We start from the raw sequence: 22454 nt of genomic DNA on the forward strand, positions 1-22454 counted from the left end.
GCTGCTGAGGGAAGAAAAACCTCAGAGTACTCAGCCAAATTTTCCAAGAGCAATAGAAGCTCTGCAGGAGGTGGTCCCTCACCAGCATTGCCCCCAGGTACCTTGTCAGGCTTGTTCAGCATCCAGGAGGCTGCGGAATATGTTGGATTATTTTGTGGGTTTGCAGTAGGGCTTGAACAGATTAAAGACAAAATTGAAACCATCAGACTCATTATCTCTTAGGTTCAAACCAAGATTTGAATTCAAGACTTTAGGAAAAAAACTCTTAAGTGCAATTTACATATTGTGTTATCTCTTTCCCAAACTAAAGGCTTTACACTTGTGGTGGAAGTCTACATACTTCCAGTATTAAGGACTGAATGTCACAAGTGTCTATTTTGTTATCCTCAAGAGGCAAAAAATGTGGAATGGACACATAATAAGTTTTAAAACTATCTGGATTAAGCTCTCCCTAAACTGGAGATGCTGTGGATTACATAGTTGCAGGGTCCTCTCTTATGAATTCCAGATTAAATTTGTTCTCTGTTTATTTTTAATTTACATTTAAATAATCTATAAAATAAGAGGAAATGAACTTGCTATGCAAAATTTGTAACTAAAAGGGCCAAATGAAAGCAACTTGTAGGATATTTGTCCTTGTTACCATGGAAGCATCAGCTGTAGGTCCAGAACTAAAGCACTATTCAATTTTGTTTAAAAGGGATTAAATGAATGTGGAACATTTAGTGTGTCCTTGTGCAAATTACAACACTGAAACTAATTTGTAAGGAGAAGTTAATTTAGAGAATAAGTTCTTTGACAAATCTGATAAACATAATTTAACAAAGTTTACTCTCAGATCACCTACATAATGGAACATAAGACACAGGCACTTGAATGAAGCCTCTTCACAACAGTGGCTGTTGCCCATTGTTTGCAACTGGAATGGGACTTTCAGCCTGACATAAGTAAACTGTTGTATTCCTAAATAAACAAGCCCTGCCTGCTGCCAAATGGAAAGAAGCCAGGTTCTGTTCAGGGACTGTGGTGATCCCAAGAGAATAAAACCCCCAAAACCATAAATATTTTAATTTAGTCTGGCACTACCTTATCCACTAGCTGTAATTGTTAAGCTATTGCTCTGCAAGAATAGGGCAAAATGAAAATTGGCTGGATGTATTCTTGAATCTCAGCATTATTGGATTTACTTTCAATCTAATCTTCATTCTGAATTTGCTGTGTTTCTGAAGTTTTTCTGCTGGATAGTTATGGAATGATTGCTTTTTCCCCATTTTCAAGGCCCTGCATGGCCCATCCTCACCTGCCTCCACCATTTCCCATATGCCCCATCTTGTGGGCCACTTTTCCTTGACTGTCAAAGCTCGTCACTACATGTGCTGGTGAGACAACCAAGCTTGCAGGCCCTTGCCCATTCTCCCCACTACTCCTGTCAAATTCCCACAGGATTTCCTTCAGACACTTGGTTAGTGCTCTCTTCAGCAAGCCTTATCAATGATTACACTGAACAGTGTGCAGATGACCAGGAGGAACATTCTTCCCTCCTGCAGTATTTCCTCTTATTTTTCCTTTTCCCACATATTCCCATCCCCAGATTATTCCCTGTTTTATAAATGGGTGGCAGTGTCCTGGCACACAGGTTATCTTTTGGGTTTGTGTCTGGAGGGGCAGTAATGGTACATTCCTTGATCAGGACTCTTTGATGCTACATTGGTATCACAATTGGTACCACATCAGTATCCCAACTACAAAAAATACATTTTTGTTCTAAAATTGCTGTTGTCTATTAATACTTCCAGTTTATCAGCACAGTTCTTAGCCAAATTTTCTATAAGACCCAGCAAGTCTTACTAGTTTGTATGAGATTTCTACACCACATTATGAAGACATTAGTTAATGGGAGAGAGCCCAATGCATGGTTTTAAAATCAGACTTTTGTCAAGAGCCTGCCAAGCTCTTTATCCTACACTACACTTCTTAGATTTTAGGTTCTTTTAAGAAAGCCTCTTGATCATATGAGATGCAGAATTGTTTAAATTATGACTGCTGAAAACCATTGGTCAGCAAAAGCAGGAAGGTCAGATTTGATGAAGCAGGCCCTTTACAACTGGATCTCTTTAAGGTTTCATAACTAAACAAGGGTGCCAGGTGAGATCTGGGATCCCACATCATGTAACATGTCTGAGCAATCTCCATATTTCTAAAGACTTGCATGCAAGCACCATGTAAGGAGACATCAGCTACCCTCAGTGTGACCTCTTGGCCAGGAGGATCTGGAGATCTCCAGTTCACCCTGCAATGGGAAGCAGCACAAGCCTCAACCAGATCAGCCTCTGTCACATTTGCAGTGAAGGACACAGCCCTGAAGATTTTTAGAAACTCAAAAGACAAATATTAGGAATGTAAACAGAAGCACTGAAGTTCATCCAAGCCAGCTTCTGTCCCTGTTGTTCAAGTCAAACTTGTGAATCAATAACTACCTCTTGGCTTTACAGGATGGGATTTCTTTACTTGGAGAGTGGAACAGAGGGCAACGAAATGATACAACTGTGCCATTCAGCAAAGCATCAACAGGAAACACTAGTGTGAAATTCCTCAGTGTAACAGATTTTTGGCTGAGGTCTTGCATATCATCTTCCTGAGGTTCATTCCTGCACTCCCATGAAAATGTTGTTCACCTCTATGCCTTTAAAGCATTCACAGGCATCTTTACCATCATTTAATTAGCTTTTTATCAGCAACGAACACTGATGCTCTTCTTCATATTATCTCCCCTGGGCCTAATGGCCCTGATGATTCTTTCAGACAGCTGTAGCCTCACAATTTATTTTTTGGCGACATTTCTTGCATTGGAGTGAATGTGTTGGGCATTTGGGCAGTGCCAGCTTGCAAAGGGCTGACGGCAGATGGAAAGAAATCTGCCCAGTATGCCTTCACCTCTACACAAGCAGAGGGCCATCAATTTCCCCCATTAAGGAGTTGTCACGCAGCCCACCCAGCTGGAGGAGCATCTCTGATAGCCAGGCTGGCTGGCGTATGCTATTCAAATACAAAATGCACTTTAAAAAGAAACGAAAATATCATTTGTCGGCAAATTGAAAATGCGTGGCTTTGACCGCAGCCAATTTTTTAATGACTGCAATATTTTAAGTGATTATTTTTGCCACTTCAGATTGCTCCTTAGAGAGGAGAGGTTTTTTAATTAAAATCTAGGCAATGCAAACAGATGAGATATGAGAAGCAGAGGAACAAGAAGAAAGATGAAGAAAATTAATTGAAGCAGCATTGTCAATGGAGCTATAAATTACATATTGTGTCTTTCTGGAAATGAGTCATGCAGGTTTTAGAAATTTTCAAATTTTGACATGATAGCAGGTACAAGGATAGATTAAGTCCTGATAAAATCATACTTTGTATGCAATGTGTCAGTCAGCAAAGGTATTGTGACAGAATTTAGGGACAACTTCAAATTCTAAATTCTGTGGATTTGGCTGCTAATGCTCCTGGCCTGAAATCCCTTCTTTAACCAAAGGAAAGAAAACAATGTTATTAGAATACCTTCCCATGAGAAAAACAGAGTTTTAGTCTTTCCCATGTGCTATATTTTTACGTCATTTAATGTAGGCTACAGAACAAAAACCTTGGCTGCACAAGCAAGCCAGGAGCACAGAGGGTTATAGTGCACTTTCCCTTTCCAAAACAATGGGATGAAACTTGTCCTGTGATGTAACAAAAAACTTTTTATAAAGTGTGTTTGCACTCATCATTTCCCATTATAGACTGTTATTCAAAGGCTAATGATCAAAACACTTTGCCTGTTTATGAGTGATTCATATGATTTGTATGGTTCTTAGTTTTCTAGGACATTTCATGATGTTTGTAGAGCACCAATCGCTCTGGTGATGACCGGTTTCCTTAATGAGTCATTTAACTGGCATGATCTGAGCTATTCCTCCATGCTCTGGGAATACTGATGTTTGGAGCACTCTGCCCTGAGCATTATCTGCTCCTCTGAAAGGAATGGTGTGCATTTACACCACTGTAAAATCAGAGTGAGAAAAAATCAGACAAAGTTGTTTCTACTCTTTGGCATCTAATGCGTCCATTCATGTTATTTTTATTGATGTGCATCTCCCAGTGATCTGTGAAGATCAAATTCTTTCCTTCTAGGAGGCAAGAAAGACCCCCTGTGCTTGGACACCAGCTCAGAGCTGATGCTGGCTCCCTGCCATCCCTCCCAATGCTTCCAAGCCGCAGGGAACTGGCATAGAGAAAGGTGTAGGTTCAGCATTGCTGCTCAACATCAATTCTCAGCTGCCCAAATGACTCACAGCACTGCAGCCAACCACCTGTCAGTTCTAATGAACTCCTAGGCATTGTATCTAAGTATTATTATTTTAATTACAAGTCTGTTTATTAGGGGAAAAAAGGAAGAGCAGTTCCATCCATGGGCTAGGACACAACCGCCTCCTCATGGGCACAGCTCAGAATGGCCACAATCTGAAGGCAGCTGGTTTTGTGCACCCTGCACTGCTTTCTTCAGGTCTCCTCCCCTCTCACACTCCTCCTCCCACCCACAGAGAAGCAGGAATGTCTTTCAGATGAGGTGCAGCAGGAAGCCTGCCCATCTCTTCCCAGGAAGATGTGGTGGGTAAGGGCTCCTGCAAGGCAAAGCAGCTGGCTAGAATGCTGGGTTTGGCCCACAGAACAAATACTGCCTTGATATATCTTATTCAAAAAACAAAGGAATCTCGTCGGAAGAATCTATCTCTGTAATTTTGACCAATATAAGGTCATAGTAATTTCAGTCTGACATTTTCACACTGGCATACATAGACTATCACCCCTCCTCCTTCAAACAAATACATTCAAACTGATTCAGAAAATGGATACCTGAACACTTCTTAAAGCAAGAATTTAAAAGCAAAAGGAAAAAAAAATCTTGTTTATTGTAGCACAAACAAACCCAAAAGATATATATATGGATCAGGATGTTTGTTTAAGAAGAAGAATATCCAAAGCCATTCCATTAATTAACAGAGTATTCAGACATTTGTAAATCTACTCTGGAATGAGGGAGGATCAAATAGCTAAAGCAGCCTTTCTTTTTGCCAAATTCCCAGGCCTGTGTGCATGTCTTTGCTCAGAAACACACAAAAACACAGGTTCAGGAAGGACCTGCAGATCTGGGATGTGCACAGCCCTGCTCTGCTCAGGGTGTGGTAAAAGGTCACAGTGTTTTACACATATTTTCAGCATATTTTTCTAAGTGTGTCTCTTTTCATTTGCAACTTTCCCTTCTGCTATACTGGCATGCGTATCTGGGAAATTAAAATGAGCTGAATGGTGATGACCTGTTATTTAAAGGGCTTACTGAATCAGGATACTGGGATTTGAATATTTTTAGGGTTTATTGGTCATGCCCACAGTAATAAATAACACGGATCAGTTACCATTCCCTATTCCTGAACCCAACCTGCCCAGTGAGGCTGGCACACACCTGCCCCACTGCCCCATCCCATGCCAGGCTGCACACACAGAGCTCAGCACCAGCAGCCCCAGGTGCAGTCCCCAAGCCCTGCAGACCAAACAAACCAAGCTGTCCAGCTGAATGGCAGCCTCCAGCCTCCAAACAAAGAGTGGCTGCAGCTACTGTGAGCCAGCAATTCTGTAACTTGACCTTTCTCAAAGATGATAAGTGTCACTGCGTTAACACACCAGATACATTGTCCCTCTGGTGTTTGTAATGATCCATACTGCTCTTTCTCAATGTGGAAAAATTCCAGAGACAGGAGGTTTGGTCTCAATATTACTTTTGTGCAATCAAAGCACTTCAGAAACTTAAGCTCTAAGACTACTGAGGTTGTCTTCCTTCTCAAAATTACTTTTAGAATTTGCACAACCAATGTTGGACTAGGGCAATCAGAGAAAACAAAAGAATATGTACCTCAAAGCTCAGCAATTTTTGATCAAATATACAATATATATGAAATGCTGAATGAAAGCTGAAATCAGTTTTCTGTTCCATAGGAGTAGAGCTCCAAGGAGCATTATTGACAGAAGTACAGCATTCTTCCATGCATTTCAGCAATTTCAACCACCAGAGCACAATCCCAACCATGCTCAGTTGTGAGGCCATGCTCATCCTCAGAGCTGTCACTGGAAATATTGAAACCCAGTCAGGAATTTATCCTGTTCAACACCCTTCCACACAGCCCGACACAGATAAACACGTTCCAGTGGATCCAATTAATCTCCTAAGGGTTGCTTGGCCTTGCTAACAGCATCTCTCTTGCCTTTTGCTGTCTTCTTTGGAACCAAAACACACAAGGCTCGATGGCTTATCTCTCAGCTTGCATCCTACTTCAGTAGCCAGGTCCAGCTGCGTCTGCAACCAGCCATGTGCTTTCAGACGAGCAGCAACTGCTCCTGAGGGCAGCAGGAAATGCAAGGAAATCCCTGGGCCAAGCTCAAGCAGACTGGGAGAGGAGGAGGAGAAACTGCTTCCCAAGCTGGGCACAGGAAATTTCCCACAGTGTTTATGGAGAACACAGCATCCAAACCCACCAAACTGCAGTGAGTGAACACATTGCTGCACATTTCCCAGTAATGCTCTCACTGTCCACTCCAATGGTGTTATCTGCAAGGGATGTACCCTCAAAGATGAGCCAGGGACTCAGTAGGCAGCAAGGATGACACCACTCCTCTGTGAGGGGAGCATCTGCCTTGGTGGATGCAAACACTGCTATATCATCTCTGTCAAGAGCAGAGAGTGGTCTAATGGCCTAATCTTACATGTTAGATCCTCAAGGAATATTTTTAAGGCTAGTTTTTCTAAAATATTAATTGAGAGAGGATGGGAGGATATGAATTGAAACTTGTATGGCACAAACAGGCTTGGGTATCAGAGAAAAGGTCTTGTGAGGTTGGAATGAAGTTCAGCATCATGACAGTGAATATGGGGACTTCAAGCACAAAGTGAGAGTTAGAAAAGGTGGCAGGAGGCAGCAATGAAACTTCATAGAATCATAGAATATCCTGAGTTGGAAGGCACTCACTGAGACTATCAGAGTCCAACTCTTGGCCTGCCCAGGACATCCCAGGGAATTACACCACATGCCTGAGAGCACTGTGAGAGCAGTTCTTGAACTCTGCCAGGCTGGTGCTGTGACCACTGTCCTGGGGAGCTGTTCCAGTGCCCAGCCACCTTTTCCTGATGGGCAGCCTGTATCTCCCCTGACAAGCATCATGCCATTCCCTCAGACCTTATCACTGGCCACCAGAGAGGAGATCAGTGCCTGACCCTCTGCTCCCCTCGAGAGGAAGCTGCAGACAGCTACAAGACCACAATTTGCTGATCTCAGTAAAAGTGTAAAGAAAAAATTTTGAATTGCTATACAGACTTTGTGAACAAAGATCAGGATTATTTAGTAAGTTCTTGTTGTCTGGGAAGCAAAAAGAATTGTAGAAAAAAGGGAACTAGAATTATCTGTGATGGAAGCTACTCCTGTAACACTGTTAGGGTTTCTCAAATATTATTCTGTATGCCAGTGACTTTGGCTATGATAGAAAAATCTCCTATAGCCTTCCTCTATGTCATATTTAATGTTATTAGCATGTTATTAGTTATTAATCTACAAGCATTCTCACCTTTCTACTTATACAATATATTATGTTTGTGATGAACTGAGATTAGAGGTAAGTGGGTGGTTTAAAGAAAATAATAAAAGATTTTGTAAAATTTATATAATATTCCAATATGAAAAGCAAAAAAATAAGTCCAAAAATTTGTTCTTGGTGTTAGAATGCTACGACAGGTTTTATGCTGATCTGAGGTAAATCTTGACCCAATTTATAGTTTTACTTTTGATATAACATGAAATTCACATTGCAAAATCTGTTCAGATTATATTTGGCAAGATTGTTCCTGAAAATCCGCGGAAGACTGCAGAAAGAGCTAAAAATGAAATGAGTGAAGGAGTGCTCTGGTGACAATACAGACACACTGCAGGGTCCCATGGAGAATTAAAGGCCTGCCTCACACAGAGCCTTAATCCAGTGTGCCTGCACCACAGTCTTACACATGGCCTCAGCCTGGTGTAAGTGGCTGCAGTCAGAGGTCAGCTGGAAACAGGCATTTGCACATTTCACTTGTACCTAGAAAAGAAGATGATCTTGGAGGAATGGCAGGTTGGTGAAACCTTGATGGGATTTCTGTGTAGAAACTCTCAGTCCTCAGTGATCCCCAGATTTAGGTCCTCTGTCTTTCATAAATGCCTAGCTGTGTATTGGCATAAACTAGCTGGGTTTAACTGAACAAACCCCAAAAAAACTTCTACAACCAACCCAAAAAAATCATAAACAGCAACAAAAAATAGGCTTATTTGCTAAAGTTTAGATGTTGTTTATACACGTTTCAGAAAGAGCAAGCAGTGTTTAGGCTTGGACAACTGAGAAAAGTAACAGTGCCTGTTATACATTAACCCTTGCTTTTCTTTCACACCTTCATATCTTTGGGCTGGATTTCAAAATCCAGAGATAAGACTGACAAAACAACAAGTGTTAACCAATCACATAATATTCATTCAATATGCAGGACATTACTTGATTCTAAAATCTTGTGTAAAAACTTTGCCAATGTAGTTTAAAAGACCTTGCTGAAGTAAAAAAAGATTTAATAAGATGGCAATGTAATTAGTAGATTAGTGGGAATATTTATATCTTAACCTATCAATTTGAAGCCATTTGTATCAGGTTCTGTGGGAAAAGGATGAGGCCAAAACCAAACTCTTACTGCCCTCAGTGTTCAACATCTGTTTCCTGTGCAATTGCCAAAACCATTAACAGCATCATAAATGAACCCTGACATCAAAACTGCTTTTGTGAATGAAAATAGGATGAAACCACAAAGTCATCAGCTGTTGAACTTCTGTCTGCTTTGAAACATAGACAGCAAGAATCCAACTGTTTTCCCAATATTGAACAAATCTGCATGTGAAGGTACTCTGTGCACAGGGATCTTGTTGGGCTCCTTAGAGTTTTTCTCAAGGAAGAACAGATCTTGGTCTTGCTGTATCTCACATATCAAAACAGGATCATACTGAAAAAGAGACTCTTAAGGAGCAGCCACTACTTGAATTCATGCTGCAATGGAGATGGGATGGGACAGACAGAAAAAGTGGGAAAATTAATTTTTTGTGATGATTTGTGAAGTGAGTAGCTGTAGCTGAACAACAAGTTTAAAAGCAGGTATTTAAAATATCTAACAGAAAGACTTGAATTTGTCTCAAAACTATCGCACTGTTTTGCTAAAAGGAAGCTGTTTTCCTTTTTCTGTTACATGATCTTTGACATGACAGTATAAATGCCATTTTGTTTTGGTCATGGCAGAAAAGTTGCATTGTTTTAGAGAGCCCCAATGGGATAGAGAAAGGGTAAAAACAAAGCTAAAAAGATCCCAATGCTAGAAGTAGATAGAGTTGCCTGAACACCCTTATGATCACAGTTTGGTTAGATGTTACTGTCTTCTTCTATTTACAAGAGTAATAATAACATTAAGCCATGGAAAATCAGACTAACCTTAACTGTGGCCCCAGGAAAGAAAAGCCAGTTGCCCGTATCCACAGGATCCAGATTATCTTCTAACACAACTTTTCTGTGAGCAGCATTTATGATGAGGACGTTGTCCAATGCCCAGCAGGCTTCATACACATCACCAGCAGGAACATAATCCTGTTTCCACTGAAAATGGATGTTCTCCCCTTTAGCATCTTCAGGAAGGTACAAGATGTGGATGATTGTGCTGACATTGGAAGGGGCACTGAAAAACAAGGATAGGGAATTAGACCCATTTAAAGCATAGTCAGGAACACTTTTCCCTCAATTAACACATTTACCAGGTGTGACACAGTTGCGCTCACATCCCTTGTATGCTGATAAAGCTTCTATGGAGATCAGAAAATACCTGCCCGAGGCAGAGTCCCACTGTGCCAGGCAGGGCACAGCCAGCCCAAAGAGGGGGCCTGGCTTCAAAGAGAGCACAAGCTAAGGCAATAAACCACAGAGCAGTGTAATGTTTGGAGAGCAGGAGGATAGGATACAGCAGGACCACATCCATGCTCAGCTGGGACAGATGGTGACTGGGTATTGTCAGGTATTTTGCAGGTACGGCCAAAAGGAAATGCTAAGGAAGCTCATTACAAAAAAAAGGTCTCACAAAATTTGATTTTTTCCTTCATCAAAAGAATCTGCTGACTTCTGATGTCTCAGTCTCTTAAGACTTGGATGGAGCAGAATGGCTGGAGAGAAAAGCTAGGAATTTTCTCTGACAAACACGTACTTCCAATCCCACACCCCTGCTGTCAGGATAATTCTGTGCATGGGGAGGGCCAGGTTGTCTTTCTTTCCCTGTTCTGCTTCAAGAACAATACAGAAGAAGCAATCCATTTGTTCTCTCTCTTGTTGCTGAAAATACAGAATGAGGGGTGGAGAGTCAGCCCTGGAGCATTACTATTAGGCAGTGATTAGGTCCTTGAGCTCTTCAGAGAGCTGTGAAAGGATTGAGGTTCACCCTGAAGAAGCTGGGGATGCGTGGGAGGCTGGGAGGAGGTGACCTCAGCTGACTAAAGGGATATTTCAGACCATGTGGCACCATGTTCAGTATATAAACTGGGAAAGAAGGAGGGAGGCAGCATATTTGGAGTGATGGTGTTTGTCCCCCAAGTCACCATCACACGTGATGGGGCCCTGCTCTCCTGGAGATGGCTGAACTCCTGCCTGCCCATGGGAAGCAGTGAACTAATGCCTTGTTTTGCTTTACTTGTCTGCACAGCTTTTGCTTTCCCTATTAAAGCGTCTCTACCTCAACCCAAGAGTTCTCTGGTGTTTACCACTCCAGTTCTCTTCCCAGTCCTGCTGGTGGGAGAGAGAGCCTGTGTGGGGCTTGGCTGCTGGGTGGGGCTGAACCTCAACAACCTCCCAGCGTGTGCATCAGCTCTATTCAAACCTCAGGCTGCAAGGAGTTACAAGACTGAGGCTTGAGGATGTCACCTAGTCAATGTTCTATTTGCCTTGGTAGTGATGCTTTAAAGGGTGAATAGTTTGTCAGAGACAATCCAGAGCTTTCAGGGGAAAAGGGAACTGAACCAATATCTTCCTTTTATAACAGAAAATAGAGGAACTTTTCTGTTGAAGGCGAAGCAAAATGCCGAAAAGCAGCTGCATTTGTCCCATATTCACAGCCAGAAGGTGCCCCCACAGATCTCCTGCCCTTGCTAAGCGCTGTGTCTGTCACCTTGGAGGTGCTGTCCTGCTCCCAGAGCCCTCCCTCCCCGGGAGATCTCTGCCCTCCCTCCCCGCAGTCCGGAGCTGACATCCCACCCACAAAACGCAGCATCTCCCCCTCACAGTCCCACATCTCCCCAGCTCTCCCACCGTTCCCTGGAGCTGCATGCAGTGCTGTGGAGTCTGCTGGGGCACATTCAAATAAACACTGCAATTCTCACGGAGCACGGGAGAAACGAGCATCCTTCCATAATTCATCCTCTCCCCTTCGCACGACATTGCTCTATTGACCTATTTTCTACTGCTGGCTCCAGCATCAAAGTTGAGGAAAGAGAGGTCAAACTGCATGCACATTAACTCCAAAAAAAATTTGGTCTCAAGGGCTTGTGCTTGCATCCTCACAACTCTTAAGTTTCCTGGCTTGCAGAGCAATGAGAGCAACTGAGCTGACGTTACAGACTAGGTGTGTAACTTTGCATCAATGTGAGAAAAATAGAATGCATTGTGTGGTTACTCTGAGGCAACTTCAGAGTAAGGCCTGCAGTGAATTACTCTTGCTTTATATTTTTCTGAGACAAGAATTAGCACCAATTGTTTTACTAAAATTTATGATTTTTTTCAATGAAATTGTAGTTCCACTCCCACAATGAGTTGGAGGATGACATACTGAAATACACAACCTTCCAGCTAGAGTTTTGCTTCTTCATCAGAGATTAAGGTCCCTCTTGCTCTGCAGTTTGCCTCAAAGGACTGAAAATAGGCTCAAGCAAGTCACTTGTACAGCACTGACACTGAGGTAATGCAGGAAGGCACACTGAGATGCTTGAGTACATTACATATAAATAACAGCTTTTTCTTCTCCAGTTGCATAATTATGTTTGTATGACATTGCACAAAATGCCTTTCCTATTATTACTTAATAAAATATGCTCTTTTAGAAAAATCCATCTTTGACACTGTCTCTCTTTAAAGGTGTGGATATTGTGATGAAAATATTTAAATTTTCCATTCATAATCCTTTGCATTTTCATGTATGCCAGCTGGTTTAAAAGCAAGGCACTATTTGTCATAATCTTGTTATTACAAGAATGTTAAGAGCCAAGTGCTCATATCAAACTATAAAATGCTTTTACTGAACATTTTAATCTACCAAAGTAGAAACTTGAAACATTATAAAATATAGCCCTTGCTGACATTAAAAATGGTGCTAAAATGCAAAAAGTCATCAAAGTTTTGTTTTTTCAGGCACTTGATCCTTCTGGTTATTGGAGTTGCATTTTAAGTGTGAAGTGATTCTCTTCCTCACTTCCCACATAGTCAATGGATGAATTTATGATTTACCAAACCTGGTGGCAGTTCTGCAACTAGCCAGGAATTTCACCCCTCGTCTTTTGTATGAACAAGGAGAACTAAAAAGTTAACAAATAAAACAAGTTTTGAAAGAGCCAGGCTTAAACACCATCTGCTCAGCTGGGAAACATGAAAATTATTAAAGAGCTGTAACAAACCTAATTTTCTCCAGCTGAGTCCAATCTGCAGAAGTGTTCTTACTGTAGGACACCGTGATGCTGGGATCTGAGTAACTGAAGCGACATGAGCCCGATCCTGGGAAAGCAATAAAACGAGAAGTGTTAACGACACAATGAAGCATAAATGATTCTCCAATAATCACAGTTGCTGACTGTGTCTTTGTCACCTTATCACTTCTCCCCATTTTAAAGTGCTTTGATTGATGATGAAATTTCCTGTGATCTGTTGCTGAAAGTAAACACAAAATAATGCATGCTTTATGAGTCAGAAATAAAGTAGAAATGATAAATCACAGCAGTGCCATGTAATCTCTGCAAATTTCCCAGGGGAAGCCAAGTAAATTACTTAACACCCCCAACTGCAGGAAAAAGCCCACCATCTAATGTTTAAACAAAACCCTCTTATTAGAGAATAATTCACATAGCAGAATTCACAGGGAAAATAGTAAGACTGTTTTTCATATTACTGTATAAATAAAAAAACTCTAGAAATAAAAATACAGTAAGAAGAAAATATATACAGAATTACTTGAGCCAAAAGCAAATGTGATTTAGGAATTTAAAAGAACAAAGATATTACAAAATTAGTTATTTTAAGGTTGCCTGAAGGAAATTAAATTAAGAAATCATCCAATATACTCCCTAGATCCTATAATTAATAACAAACACTTGATGCTGATCTGGGAATCTCACAACACTTTACAAAAATGAACTAATTAAGCCTTATGGCACCCCTGCAAGGTAGGGTAATATATTTACTTTTGATTTATAAAAGAGTGCCTTCTGGGTCTTGTCACAAAAGATGAGCTTAACAATTAATACATGGGGGGTAGTCAAAGTAAGATGAAAACAAGACTGAGAAATTCATCCCAGAAAACATGATAAACAACCTGCGCTGTAATTAAACACACTAAAAATACTATTTTTCCTCAGACACCAGATAATTCATCCATCTCAGAAAATTTGATGTTCAGTGAAACAGACACATCCTAGCCTTTGCTCCAAAGATACAATGTCATAAGCATGTGAGATTGAAAGCAGCAGACATCATGTACTTGCCATGTTTAAGAGAAGGAGCTCTCAATTAAAGAGCATCTCTGATGGCATCAGGAGACCACTGAGTGAGTACCACAGCTTTGCTCACACTCTGAGTATGTATAATATGTGCCACAAGTAGTATGTTATGTAAATGTATGTCTCAGATTCATTCAATCACACTGAAAGTTGTGTAAATACATAATTTAATATATGTATAAATGTATATACACACTGCTGACAAGAAAAATAGTATCATTTTCCAACACAGAGTGGTTATTTTTATAAAAGAAATAAATGGCCTGATTAAAAAGGTGTTAACCACTTGTACAAGAGAACAACTTACACATTTTAATGGGAACATATGTCATTAAGCACAAAGCTTGCAGCCCCAACTCCCCTGAGGCAGTTCACATTCACAGCTCTCAGCCCTACAGAACTGCTTTTCTACTCTGAGACACACATCACATACCTCTGCAGGGGTATGAAAACCACTCCAAAACATGGGATGAAGTCTTGTGTCTAAAATTTTCTCTGATACATCAGCTAGATTCCTGGAAATGATCCACAAAGTTGTTTTCCTGTATCTTTCACTAATGTTAAATTGCAAATAGAGTAACAGATACTTCCGAGCCACTACAGCTGCATGTGGCATGTTCAGCTGGTCTGACACATATTCTTGCTGTAAAGAGGCACAGAATAATTAATATTGCAAAGGCAGCAGGACTTTGAATTACCAGCCATGTATCCAGAATGACTACAAAGCAAATGTCTGGTTATATTTTACTGACAAGGCATTTTATTTCTATCATATTAAAACCAAATGATGTCAGGAAAAGCCTTTGCGTTTCATATTTGCCCATCTGCTGAGATGGTCTACTTTACTGAGCAACATCTGCTCTCACTTCCTACTTCTGTGGAATTTAGGAGTTCCAACCCTTAATCACATTTGTTCATTTTATTTTAGAGGAATTCAGTTCAAAAATCAGGGAATTACAGCCAGTTTGATGTCTTTGGTCAGTCAAAGGCTGTGAGGTAAAACAGCAACATACTGAGTTTTATGTCAGCAGAAATTAAAATAACATAAACAGTAAAAATAACCAGCAATATAGACTTTATAACCTGTGCCATTCCAGTTAGTGTTACAATCAACTTTTGGTACAGTGCTCTTAAAAAAGTGAAGTTGAAATGTGGTGCTTAAAAAGGGAAAAGGCCAGATTTGCTGCACAATCAGCGTGAAAATGTCGTCTGCTAGACCTGAACACCCTCAACTATGCAATGAAGATCAAAGCTGTTGCTTAAAAGAAATAGTTTTACAAGGTAGGTGTGGTATTTCACTTTTGATACTGGAAAAAGAGCAGTGGAGACAATAAAAAAAGGAAAGATAAACACTGAGTTTTATTATTATTTTAACAATCAGGGTGGATTGTATTAAGATTAAAGATAGTTTGGGAAAGTCCTCAAGCAGCAATTACTAGATGTGATGACAAATGTGTTTTTATCAGTGTTTAAATCCTCTTTTTGTATGTTCTTGACTCAAAAAGAGGTTAAGATTATTTTTCATGTACCTATCTAATTCTGCAAAACTCAAACTAACAAAAAAAATTTAAAAGTATTGATCTGATACTTGAATCTTTTACAAAACTGATACACATCCTAGTTTACATTAGGAATTTCTCCCCAAGGAAAGGGAGGAGGGTGAACATGCAATTGCACTACAGGACAGGGTTTACTGAGATGGTCTTATGAGTCACTGCCTTTCAAAATAATTTTCAGTATTACTTTCAATATTACTATTACTTAGTACTATGGCTCTTAGTCCCTATCAGTTATTTCAGTAATCCTAAACGAGGCTTATTTCAAATAGAAATCTGCTTTTTGGATTCTTGCCTCTACCTTGAACAGCAAAGCTATATTCTTACTTTCTGAACAAAAATATGATCAGAACTCAAGTAATATCACAGGAATTGGGGCCAAAAAAAATTCAGCTTGAGAGGGAGGTGTCCTTCCCACAGCTCCCAGGGATGGTAATAAACAGTTTGTCAGCTCTGAGCAGAGAAGAAGAAGCAGGATATCATGCCATAAATATTCACACATTCCTGTCCTCTGAAGGAAAAGTTGTACATTAAACCTTTTGAATGAGATTAGATTTTGTTTACTTTAAATCAGGAAAGCTCAGGATTTGAATTAGTCCTGAAAATGGGTAGCAAAACCTGCATGATGATTACTGTAAACAAGTCTGTGTTAGTAAACTACTGCATTAGAGAAAAAAATGCTGTTTATTCCTTAAGATGAGTGTGTCACAGCAAGATTGATGCCTTGGTGAGGTTATTGCTAGATAAATCTGGCTAAGAGTTAGGATTATACTTTCAATATTAAGGGTTTGAATGTGTAATTACCTATTGGGAGTGGGGGGCACCCCAAACCATCCTGCAATAAAGAATAGCCAAATTTTTTCTCTACATGCATATAAGGCAAGATTGTCCTTGTGTTTCAGGAACAATGTATTTTTTTTTCCTTTGGAGTTATTTTACTCCTTTTCATATACTTTAATCTGATGTTCACAGACTTCCAAAACTTTCAGAGAAAAGCTAGAGTAGAGACAACCTTCATGGATTTAATTTTAAATAATACATTTGAAGCTCAGACAACAATTTTGTCTGTTATCAAAAATTATGAGCAGCTTCTGTTATAAAACCCAGCCATTTCCATATACTGAATATTCTGAAACAGTAATTTATTTGGCTGGAGCTTTACATGTTTGGATTTTTTCCCAAGCCAAATTTCAATAAAACAAAATTTTCTTAAAGTTGAATCCAGGCACCGATGCTAATAGAAGAGGGTTTTGACTGGCAGAGTATGGGATTGCTAAACATGTCCTAATAACTGCTTTGTTAATTCTGCTTAGCTAAACAGGAAAGAATAGTAAAATGAAACAAAAGTATGTTTCTCAATTGTTTTGCTGCTTGTTTCACAGCACAGGTAACCCATAGCCAGGACCTGACAAGCACTGACCACTCTCAGCATATCCAACTGAAACAGTCATGGGTTTTTGTATTTTTTAATTTTAGGTCTTCTTAAGGTGATTTTGGCCATCTAAAGTACTGGTGAATATTTTAGCTATTTTATTTTCTAAATGCCATGTAGGTAGCAGTACTGAGAGTGTAGTATTTCAGGAGAGATGTTATGAAGGCACCACATATCAGCTGCTTGTATCCAGGTATTCAGTTATTTGTATCCAGGCTGACAATGGCAGGAAAAATTAATTCTCACTATGGCTTTGCCTCCAACTGTGTCAGATTTACAGAAACCCAAGTCATACATCTGTTGGTCTCTAAGATTTCTTAACAACATTGATCAGAACTGGTGTTTTGCTGAGATAAAACTGGGTGCCATCTGCAAGGGAAGCAATATTTTGCTCCTTATAGAGTGTGATGTCCTCTGCCTCTTGACAACTCCTTGATAGCTCCTGTGAGTGCTTCCGTGGATAAGCAGATGAGATATCTAATGCTGGCTTTAGGGAGAATCAGTCTAATGGGGACTGCACAAGAAAGATGCACACAAAAATTGTGCAGAAGGGTTCAAATTGTGTCCTGCATGCAGTCTGAAAAACAAAAGGGTGCTGGGAAGAATCCCTTTAATCTAATACCACTAGATTACATTTATTAATTTTGTTAACAGGATGAATAATGATTAGTGTTTGCTAAGGATTATAATTTCGTGATATCACTTGAATTAAGACAAACTGGATAATATAAATGACTAGTGGTCAAATCTGGCTGGCTTGCTAATAGTTTTTTCAATATAATAAACCATACATTGGAATAATGAGTGGTCCATGGGTTCTGATATTTTTTGCGTGTATGTTTATATTGTCTTTTGATCAAGAAGAAGATAGTTTTAACCATTTTAAAATATAGAATATTTAATGCTGGATATATGAGATGCACTGATACAAAAATATGCAAAGCACTGTTCATTCCATTCTGTTTCTGAAAATTTTCTCAAGAGAAGGTCATAAGAGCAATTTTATTTTTCTTTGAAGTCACAACTTTGAGTTTAGTTACAAATGTGATTTTAAATTATCACATTTTAGATCTTTAGACTTTTTAAACAGCTCTTCCTTATTTGTAGAGTGAATTCAGAGTACAAATAGGTATTTTGAATCTCTAAAAATATTCAAATTAAAAAGTGTAAGAACTACATCGTATTTTGTAATCATCATCTATCTGTTCATGGAAACAAATATTTTTATTGCTGGCTGCTTTTCTTTCCCTTGTGGGAAAAGGATTTTAACTGTCTGTACTCTTGTATGTGTTCTGATAAACAATCTGAAACAAATATCTGGCACTAGGAAAAAAAATGCCAATTGTCTTTGCCTTTCATAAAAATCTGATCTACTTTAGCAATAGTGAGAATTACGAATTTAGTCATATAAAGTCTCACTTATTTATTTTCTGCAGGTTTTGAGAGCAGCTAATTTTTGTTCCACTGGCAGATTTAGGCTGCTGCTCCATTTCAGAAATACTGGGTAGTAATTTACATCTAAATAAAACTAAAGGGTTGATGAGCATGCTAAAAGCCCCCACTGTAAGATTGTAAAAGATGAGGAGAGGAATAATTAGTAAATACATTTAATAAAAATCAATCAGAAGAACTTCCTAAATGAAGTCCTGAAAGTTAATCTGAGGCTAAACCTTAGGAGGATGGGGCTCTGAGCAGGCTGTCCTTGCCCAGTGTGTGATCCTGGTTGGAGCATGGAGCAGGTGATCACCCACGGGTCCCATCCCTTCCACCTCCTGCCAGGATTCCCAATAACAGCAAATGTACTTTTCATGAATTAATGCAGCTAATTTCCTTTAGATGAGAAGTCTGAGGAAATACTTATCTGGTTCAACTTCCTCTTAGTCTATTTATATTCAGAGATCTGATGTGCTTCCTGCACTCACACAAATTTGTTCTCTTCTAATGAACAAGCTCAGATCACAATTCATATTGCTTTTTGTGCTGAAAACGTTAAGGAGAGAAAAATAAGCCAAGCAGAAAGCTGTGTTTCCTTCATGCCAATGTCCAATTTATTCTGATGTAAAGCTATTTATAGTGTCTCTTTCTGAGATACAGCCAGCAGGTATGTACTTGGGTAATAAATCTGTTGCCAAAGAAATAATTACATGATGCTAAATTTAACCATCCTTTTAAGTGCACCAACATCCTATAACAAAGCACCTTGCTGAAGGCAAAGTGAGCAAACTTGCTTAGACCTGGCTGAAATGGTCACCCAGGAACTGTAGCTACTGAAACAATAGCATCATTAATGCTCCCAAAATAATTGCAGTTGCTCTAGGATGTCTGACAAAATAGCAACCCCTGTGTTAAGGAAGCATTTGCTACTAGGGTACCCACATTCTGCCCTTCAACATTTCTGGCATTAAACAGTTAATGTCAGATTCTGTGGAAGTCCCCTAAGTGAGAGGGTGACCCCTCAGTGAAGATGGGCAAAAAGTAAATGACACCATGTGAAAGTAGCTCAGTAGTACACTAACACATATCAGTAAATAGAAAGAGATGCTCTGTGTAACTGTGTTTAGCAGGCAGTTGTGAAGGTCTATAGTCAAGAAAATGAGCACCATAAGGTGCTGGTAAAGGTATTAAAATCCTGCAAGAAAACACGTGAAGTTTTATTTAGATCCCTACAGCCAGTCCAGTCTAGAGGCAATAGAAAACACACATTGGTCCTTTCACACAGCAGTCTCAAGAACTGCTTTGTAAAAGGAGCTGTCTTGAATATACAGGTATGAAAGTCCTTTCTTTGGCTGAAATTCTCTGGCACCAAGAAAATGTGGGAAATCATTTTTCTCAAGCCAATTCTGTGCTGAGGTGTCTCTCTTTTCTGAAACCCAGTAAAACTGATTGCCTGCCTTTAAATTTCTATGCAGGTAGATAACAGTTAGCTTGGTAAAAATTGTTTTTTGCAATTCCTGATAGGGTTTTCTATTTTTATCTGTTTTTACTTTTCAGTCCCTCACCCACTGAAGGAACAGCCAGGATTGTTTTGATGAGCTGAGGGCTTCTCAGTGCCACCCCCCTCCCCCGGGAACTACAGATGTTCTGTTGTTCAATTCAAAAATGGACCTTTTTAATCATGTGTTATCCATGTACAATGATATGAGCAGGATTAAGATGAGTCTGTCTGTAATCCAGCATTCATTATTTGCAGTGACCAATTCCACAATGGCCCACGTTTGACTGCAAGGTGGTGGCACAGCCACCTGCCCTGGATCTGAATCCTGAGGCTCTTTATCTTTTCTGCTTTTCTCCATGTAGTAAATCTTTAACGCTCACATTTTAAGTCCCAACAGTGGCTGAGAAACCCTGGTACAGAAGTAATAAAGACAATATTTCATTGTAACCTTGGGCTAGCCAAAACAACACAAATCATTTTGCCCCAAGGCCATTAAAATGTCTCTCAAATACAGCATCAACTTTAAACCCTGGTTTCAATCTGGGTGTTACCTAGGCAGCCCCTCTTGTAACACTCAGTGACATAAATAAACACCACCTAACACTTCCATATGCTATGTGAAGATTACTTGATGATATTACTTACCTGCCTTATTCTTTCACATCAGATGTAATGTATAACCTATGCATCAACACAAACAGTTTTTCTACCAGAAAAGGAAAATTAGTAGGTTTCATGTCAGACAATAGCAAATGGCAATTTGGGTAGCCAAGCAAAAAATGAACCCCCCCCCAAAAAAAAAAATCCATATTGTTTTATTGGGAGGGAATGGAAAATGAAGAAAGCAGAAGAAACGCAGAATGGTGAATGACACCAATTTTGGTATTGAGTTATGTCTTATTAAATTCTCAAGCTTTTTCCAAATGTATAGGAAAAAAATTAGGACAAAATAACCTGAGCTGAGGGTTTGAATATTTTTAATGCTGTGCTCTTGTTGCTTAGAAGGGACAGAAGCTAACTCGAGTAACAAGGAATCTGTGGCCACCAGAACTGCCCCTCCCTGCTGGTACCACTGGGAACACAACTGTGTGGATGTGCCATGCCTGCACAGGAAACCTGGAAGGCACTGGAGAAAGAAATTTGTGTGACTGAGGGAATCACCCATGCAGGTGACTAAAGCAAGGGAGGTGGCTCAACATGCCCAAAACACTTGGCACCACAGCTTCCTCTATGAGGTTTTTTGGTGTTCAGATAACAAGATAGTGATAAATTCACACGATCAAGTGCTCCTCCATGCTAAATTCAGAAGGGATTTGTTTTTCACTTTGGTATTTCTCTAGAGATGTGTGAGTGAATTTTCCTAGCAAATCTGAAGGAAATCTCTATCCAGTTATGCTGAGGCTGTCCCACAAAATGCTATTACAGCATTTGTCAGTCATCCAATAGCTTCTGCTAATTATAAAACTGACTAAACAAAATTGGAAATTAAGAGAAAATTATCAGCAGTGGTTCCTTTCAGCCAAATCTAAGACCTACATAGCAAAACATGTTTGGAAATGTTCTATCGAGTGGTCTGAATTCAAGCAGAGGATAAACAGCATAAAAGCACTACTGTCAATATAACAGCTGCCACCAGGTCTGAATTAAAACATGATAAGAACATAAATGATAAATGTCTCCAGACTATTACATGGGGCCAAATGTAGTCATCATTGTTCTCGTGGCTGAGCCAAAGTGGAATTGGGGTATTTCTGGTGGGAAGCAGAAGGGATCATCATCCCATGCACATCTCTGCAGAGTGCTCCAGATGCTGCTCTAGGGTACAGCCCTAGCAGTGAGAAACTGCTCCACAGAAATACATGGAGCTCAGTGAATCAGCTGCACTATTTATTTTTGTAAGATCATTTTTTGTTCATCATGATTTTCTATTTGCTGAGGTTAATAGAGAAGTAAATGTGAGTTCTGAAGCACAGAATCCTATCAGGTAAGGACTAATCCAAAGGGCACATTCAACAATTCTAATTATGATGTTGATGATGTAATAATAATAATCTCTAGATTGAGCACACATCAAGGTAAAATAGTATTTACATTATCTACATAATACAATAAATTTTATAGTTTAATTCTGCAAGACTACACTGGTAACAAAGGCAAATTGCTGCTACAAATGATAAGTGGAATAAATAAGCCTGAAAAAAATTGCATTTTACTTTGTAAAGGTGATGAACACTATCCATGCTTTGTCTTCAACAGCCATCACCAAGACCATGAGACCATAGATTTTTCTGGGTAAAACAGCTTTCACATAGATCCTAGTGACCTTGGTAATTCAGGGAGAGAAATAAAGTCTGCTGCTAATGATTCACTAACCTGATGTCTTAGGGTGAAGCAGGACATGACATGAAAACCTTTTGGAATTATTATGTCAGAGATCTGCATCCAAATCAGTGACCCTTACTCATAAACTAATTAAAAGCAATCAATAGCAGATTTTAAATAGTTTTCTGAATTACAGTCACAGAGGGCTGTGAAATCAGCAGCATTAAAAACAGACTGTAAATAAATGAAGCCACATATAAATCCTTGCTATGTGCATTGCACATACACCTCACCACTTAAAAAACATGACAGTATAAATGTAATGT

General features: G+C 39.5%; 1 protein-coding gene across 2 annotated transcripts in view; it reads right to left on the bottom strand.

The window, feature by feature from the left end:
• Positions 1–22454, bottom strand: part of RELN (reelin) — a 275939-nt gene that overhangs the window by 115411 nt on the left and 138074 nt on the right. For both annotated transcript variants that reach the window (XM_064421959.1, XM_064421958.1), the window contains exons 9-10: positions 12789–12885; positions 9577–9817 (exon numbers count right to left, since the gene is read on the bottom strand). In XM_064421959.1, the coding sequence (XP_064278029.1) occupies positions 9577–9817; positions 12789–12885 (338 nt within the window). The remainder of the gene's footprint in view (positions 1–9576; positions 9818–12788; positions 12886–22454) is intronic.

This window comes from Passer domesticus, chromosome 5, assembly GCF_036417665.1.
Source record: "Passer domesticus isolate bPasDom1 chromosome 5, bPasDom1.hap1, whole genome shotgun sequence".
Lineage (NCBI taxonomy): Eukaryota > Metazoa > Chordata > Aves > Passeriformes > Passeridae > Passer > Passer domesticus.